At 44.2% G+C, this 6,904-nt stretch overlaps 1 protein-coding gene across 9 annotated transcripts in view; it reads left to right on the forward strand.

The window, feature by feature from the left end:
• phf11 (PHD finger protein 11) overlaps nt 1–6,399 on the forward strand; it is a 375,863-nt gene extending 369,464 nt beyond the window's left edge. For all 9 annotated transcript variants that reach the window (XM_059967905.1, XM_059967902.1, XM_059967906.1 and 6 more), the window contains one exon: nt 2,905–6,399. Coding sequence is in view for 3 of the 9 variants with exons in the window: in XM_059967912.1 (XP_059823895.1) it covers nt 3,551–4,672 (1,122 nt within the window). In the remaining 6 variants the exon portion in view is untranslated. The remainder of the gene's footprint in view (nt 1–2,904) is intronic.
• The last annotated feature ends 505 nt before the right edge of the window (nt 6,400–6,904 follow it).

Below are 6,904 nucleotides of genomic sequence, written 5' to 3' on the forward strand. Positions count from 1 at the left end.
AGTTAGTCCTGATGAAGGGTCTTGGCCCGAAACATCAACTGTACTTCTTCCTATAGATGCTGCCTGGCCTGCCGCATTCCACCACCATTTTGTGTGTGGGTTGCTCGAATTTCTGCAGATTTCCTCGTGTAACACAAACACTTTGAAGTTTTCTCACCCAAACCAGCAAAGCACATTGCGATTGCATAGACCCCATTTCGTTATATTACATTTTACAAAAGTCACAAATCCATAAAGACTTCAGGGTTACCACTATATTTCCACACCACTCTTGGGGTTTCTACATCTTCTGAACCTGTGTCACTTTTTTCTAAGGATTTGATTTCATTTTTTATCAGTCAGGACACCCCATCACCTCTGCCTACCTGCCTGTCCTTTTGATACAATGAGTATCCTTGGATGTTAAACTCCTAACAATGATCTTCTCTCAGTCACAATTCAGAGATGAGAACAACGTCATACCTGCCAACCTTTAACTGCGCTACAAGATCATCTGCCTCATTCCGTATACTGTGTGCCTTCAGATGTAACACCTTCAGTCCTGTATTCAAAACCCTTTTTGACTTTGGTCCCCTTTTACACTTAAACTCACCCCACCGACTGCAATTTTGCCCTATTATATTCCTGTCCTTCCTTGCAGTCTCACTGCACACTGCATTTGTATACCAACTGCCCCATCCTCAGCCCTATTACTCCAGTTCCTATCCCCCTGCCAAATTAGTTGAAACCCTCTGCAACAGTTTTGGCAAACCTTCTCGCCAGGATATTGGTTCCCCTTGGGTTCAGGTGTAACCCATCCTTTTTGTACAGGTCATACCTTCCTCAGAAGAGATCCAAATGATCCAAAAATCTGAAACCCTGCCTCCTGAGCCAATTCCTCGGCCATGCATTCATCTATCAAATCGTCCTGTGCTTATCCTGAATGGTGCATGGCACAGACAGCAATCCAGGACTTACTACCCTGATTTTCAGCTTTCTGCCTAACTCCTTATATTCTCTCTTCAGGACCTCCTCTCCTTTCCTACCTATGTCGTTGGTACCAATATGTACATGACTTCAGGCTGTTCACCCTCCCTTTAGAGTGCTGTGGACTCAGTCTGAGACATCCCTGGCACCTGGGAGGCAACATATCATCCCAGTGTCTCTTTCATGTCCACAGAATCAGCTTTCTGTTCCTCTAATTATGGAATCTCCTATTGCTCCTGCACCCCTCTTCTCACCCTTCCCTTCTGAGCTACAGAGCCAGACTCGATATCCGAGACCAGGTTGCTGTGGCTTCTCTCAGTAGGTTGTCTCCCCAGCCCCACCAACAGTATCCAAAGATGTATAGATATTATTGAGGGGAATGGTCACAGGGGCACTCTGTACTAGCTACCTATTCCCTTTCCCTCTCCTGACAGTCACCCAGGTACCTGCTTCCTGCAACCTACCTCCCTGTAGCTCCTGCCTCCTCATTCTCCTATGTGAGATGAAGGTCATCAAGCTGCAGCCCTAATTCCTTAACATGGCCTCTAAGGAGCTGTAGCTCAATGCACTTCGTACTTATTAGGGAGATGGGAGGTCTCCCAGATTTCCCACACCTCATGCAAGGAACATAATACTGCCACCAGATCCATTCTCAGCACACTAGCTATGTATTAACAGAAAAAGAAAACTTGCTAGAAATTTTCTTATTTACTAAGAAGCTCCGTAGTGCTCGCCAAAGCAAGACCGCTCTAACAATGCCCACTCTAACAATGGCTGCTCTGCTCACACCTGATTGCCACCCAATTTTTAAAAAAAGCCAAAAAGCACCCAAGCTCTTTTTAAACCTTGCACTGCATCACCAAAGAATGGCCTGTCATGCTGATTTAGCCACTAAGAAAAAAACCCTGGCCATTTATCAATGAACTGCATTTAAGTTATCAAAACCTGTCAAGTAAAAGCATGAAGATTTTGGATCATAACACTGTACTTAAGAAACAGCGAAATGTTCTCTATATGAATAGCTGATTTGTCCCTGGATGGAAATGCTGTACACTAAACATAAAAATTGTGATAAAATTAGCTCACAGTAAGCAGATTGATAGTTTTTATTTTAAAATTGTATATGTAAAACAATGTAATACTATATAGGTATAAATTAAAAGGTTCATATTGAGACTCTTCTGATAAAGAATCTTTCTGATAAACTGAAAGATCTATGAAGGAGTTCTATCAGACAGAATTCACCAGGGAGGTGTTACAGCAGACGTCTGTAGTTAAGTTTTAGGAATGCCTTTAAAGGGAAGTAGGACAAGGGAGGGAGATATGACAATTGAAGGCTTGGCATCAATCGTGGGGCAATCAAATTCAGAAATGATTAAGGAGGCAAATTGGTAGAAAACATGACTTGGCAGGTTATAGGGCAACTGGAAATCATAAAATGAACTGAAAGCAAAGGACAGAGTTTTGAAATTAAGGTGTTTATTAAATGGGAACCAGTGTAGGGCAGGGGCACAGAGGTGATTGGAGGTAACTGGCAGAGAGTAATGACATGGGTAAAAGTATTTTGCAAGACCTTGAGCTGAGGCAAAACAGGTTGAAACTGTGTTAGCAAAGTGTATAGACATGGATAAGAGCTTTTGTAACAGCTGAGCTAAGGCATGCGTGAGATTTTGTACTGTCACTGAGTTGCAACGAAGTCAATGGAAGCAGCCTATGTGTGATTAGGAGGCTGAGATGGAGACTGTGAGGCCAGTGACTGGGAGACAGAAGCCCAGTGTTTTGCAGAGTGGGGTTATGGTCCAGAGAGCAGTGAAAGGAGCTGTCAGAGAGCAGCTGTTCAGTTCCTGCAGTTATAGATAGCACCAGCCTTGTGAGTACTTCCTGCAATGTATTTTATTTCATGTTCAACAGCTACAGTATTCTATTTTTGGATTACAGAGATGGAAACTGGCAGTCTCCGTGATGTGATCCGAAGCTGACCCTGTGAATTTGCATGACATGGAGTTTCAATTTCAGGCAATAAACGTAGCCTGTGACCAGGGAATGAAATCTCTCACCAGAAGTAAAGTCAGTTGTTTTGGTATTCTGAATATTAAGCAGCAGACTCTTTCTCTCCATCTGAAACCCAGGCTAACTAGAGGGATGCCAGTAGAAGACTATGGCAGGGTCTAAATGAGATCACTGGGTGCAAAGAAAAGGCTGGGAATATCAATAACTGTAGTGCTTCTCTTCCTGATGAACTTAATGTATTCTACGCAAGATTCGAACGAAGAGGAATGTCCCGCCCCCTCTGGATGAACCGGACCTGGTGGCATTGAGATTCATCATCACCGAGGAAGACATTAGAAGAGCCTTCCTGAAGATAAGTCCAAGGAAGGCAACAGGCCCAGATGGCGACCCGGGACGGGTTCTCCGGGCCTGTGCAAGCGAGCTAGCTGGAGTGTTTGCTGACATCTTCAACTGCTCCCTGCTTCAGTCTAAGATCCCTTCGTGTTTTAAGAAGGCAACAATAATCCTGGTTCTGAAGAAAAGCAAGGTGGCATGCCTGAATGACTACTGACCTGTGGTTCTAGTATCAATTGCTATGAAGTGCTTCGAGCGATTGGTTATGGCACACATCAACCATAACTTACCGGTCAAACTCTACGCTTTGCAATTCGCCTACCGGAGCAACAAGTCAATGGCAGATGCCATCTCACTGGCACTACATTCCTCCTTAGAACACCTGGAGAATAAAGACGCATATGTAAGGCTCCTTTTCATCGACTACAGCTCTGCCCTTAATACCATCATTCCAAATAACCTGATTCCTAAGCTCCGGAACCTGGGTCTTAGCACTCAGATCTGCAGCTGGATCTTCAACTTCCTCACAGACAGGACCCAGGCTGTAAAAATAGGGGACCAGCTCTCCTCTACAATCACTCTGAGCACCGGTGCCCCACAAGGCTGTGTACTCAGCCCCCTGCTGTACTCACTGTACACCCATGATTGTGTAGCGAAGCTTCCATCGAACTCAATATATAAATTTGCTGATGACACCATAATTGTAGGCCGCATCTTGGGTAATGATGAGTCTGAGTACAAAGAGGAAATTAAGAACCTAGTGGCATGGTGCGAAGACAATAACCTATCCCTCAATGTCAGCAAGACAAAGGAATTGGTTGTTGACTTCAGAAGGAGTAGCGGACCGCACGACCCCATCTACATCAGTGGTGCGCAGCTGGAACAGGTCAAAAGCTTTAAGTTCCTCGGGGTAAATATCACAAATGAGCTGACTTGGTCTAACCAAGCAGAGTCCACTGCCAAGAAGGCCCACCAGTGTCTTTACTTCCTGAGAAAGCTGAAGAAATTTGGCCTGTCTCCTAAAACCCTCACTAATTTTTATAGATGCACTGTAGAAAGCACTTTTCTAGGGTGCATCACAACCTGGTATGGAAGTTGTCCTGTCCAAGACCGAAAGAAGCTGCAGAAGATTGTGAACCTAGCCCAGCACATCACACAAACCAATCTTCCATCCTTGGACTCACTTTACACCACACGCTGTCGGAGCAGTGCTGCCAGGATAATCAAGAACAAGACCCACCCAGCCAAAACACTTTTTGACCCTCTTCCCTCCGAGAGAAGGTTCAGGAGCTTGAAGATTCGTACAGCCAGATTTGGGAACAGCTTCTTTCCAACTGTGATAAGACTGCTGAACGGATCCTGACCCGGATCTGGGCCGTACCTTCCAAATATCCGGACCTGACTTGCACTACCTTACTTTCCCTTTTCTATTTTCTAATTATGATTTATAATTTAAATTTTTATTATATTTACTGTGATTTGTACTTCAGGGAGCGGGAAGCGCAGAAACAAATATCGCTGTGATGATTGTACGCTCTAGTATCAATTGTTTGGTGACAATAAAGTATTTGTATTTGCATTTTGTATTTGCATCTGGTACTGTAAGCTGGGCGGGTAGTCTGATGACTTTGAAGCAGCAGAGACCATCAGGAGAGGTTAATGTGTGTCAAGGGTTGATATAATCCATGCACTGATGGAAAATGACACAGTTTTCAGATGATGCTGTTAAGATGCGGACATACAGTATATGAACTCAAAGAAAACGAGGTATAATTACAAGATGTAACGGTGTGGATAAGATGCTGTGCAATTCTGTGACTGCTGAGAGTTATATTCGAATGTGACATGGGGCGAGTGTGGTCCAATTCGCTCGATGATGCTGGACCCATTTGAGGGGAATATTAGCAGTGGCTATGTAAGGCTGCAGACAGGGTGAGTTAGGATAGATTACCTAGGATGCTATGAGTGAATTGCATGAGGCATTATTGCAATGTAGAGGATGGAAATCTAACTGGATTTAAACAAAGAATTTCAGGAAGGATGACGGAGGATGCAACGTGTACAAGGATGGTGTATGCAGACAAAGACAACAGGCTCCAAGGTATTTCTTCTGGGCAATTTGAAGGTCAGGGGATTAGTATCAGCCAGGGTGAAAAGTTGAATAAACAAGAGAAAATCTGCAGATGCTGAAAATCCGAACAGCACTCTCAAGCAACTCAGCAAGCCAGGCAGCATCTGTGGAAAAAAAAGCACAGCGGACGTTTCGGGCCGAAACCCTTCCTGAAACATCAGCTGCCTGGCCTGCTGAGTTCCTCCAGCATTTTGTGTGAGAACTGTTTAACAGGAAAAACTGCTGAGGGAGCAAGAGGTGGGTCTTTTGGACAAACTGAGCTTTGAGGGGATGCAGGGAAGAAACCAGAGAAAGATATACCTGTAACACCCTGGATAAGAACATGTTTATTGAATCACTATAGTTATGCTGTTGGGTATTTTATTCTCTGCAGGGTTTTTGTAAAACGCAGAGCATTCTGTTAGTGAAATTTTACAGTCCAGTATTTCGTTTTCGGTTAAGACAATAAGTCATTTATTTACTTAGGTACGTTTTATCAGCCAGTCGGGCTTGTGCTGATAACATTCTGTCCATTGAGATGCCATGGGACCCTGGAGAGAGATTAGTGGCACCCAATTTTTGGGAGAACGTGGGTTTTTGGGGTCATTTTGTGGGGGCTGAGGGAGAAGTGAGGTGCGGAGAGGAGCGCAATGGACGATGCTCACGGGACCCTGCCAGAAGGAGAGATACTGGTGTAAGAAATTCTTTGTGCAGACAATTGGTTCCATGGAGGAAGTGCCAATACTCCTGATTTAGCCAGTCAAGTCGTAACAGGCCTTCGAAGAATGTTCGATGCATGGCTGGTGTCTTCCACGCGGAATGTGAGTTCAGTACTGTGAGAGAATAAAGCGAATCACACGTCTACGCAGCAATGAGCTCCGTTTATGTGCACGTTCACATGGTTTAACTGTATGGACCCCGTTTCTGTTACTGTTTGTTAAAGTTGAAATATTTGTAAATAAACTTCCACTGGAAGTTCATGTCGGAGTAAGTTTCGTTATTTCCTGGTGAATGGTAACTTGTGCATGGGGCCGTGTTTATACAGCATTCACTTCGTTCGAACTTTCCTGCTTGTGCTGAACCCGAATCATTCCAACCCCGGAAATGGGTAGTTTATTGGAAAAAGCTGTCCCAGGCATTGCTGAGTCACGTGGCTGTTAGTCAGAGATAGCCAATGAGCCACGGGAGAGGGTTTCATACCAAATAGTCCATAATTCTAGAACAGAATAAGTGCACCCACCCACCCCCACTCCCCAAGCCTTGTAAAATCTTATGAAGTGCTACCATACAAATTAAGGATTGAAAGTGTAAACAAATGGACATTAAGAGTTTAGCCATTCTTCTTTCAAATTACAGCCGGAACTTTCCCTTGATTTTGTGACATTAAAATTGTGCTTAACTTCACCCAGGCTTGGGGAATGGGGGTGGGTGGGTGCACTTATTCTGTTCTAGAATTATGGACTATTTGGTATGAAACCCTCTCCC

This window comes from Hypanus sabinus, chromosome 4 (assembly GCF_030144855.1).
Source record: "Hypanus sabinus isolate sHypSab1 chromosome 4, sHypSab1.hap1, whole genome shotgun sequence".
Taxonomy (NCBI): domain Eukaryota; kingdom Metazoa; phylum Chordata; class Chondrichthyes; order Myliobatiformes; family Dasyatidae; genus Hypanus; species Hypanus sabinus.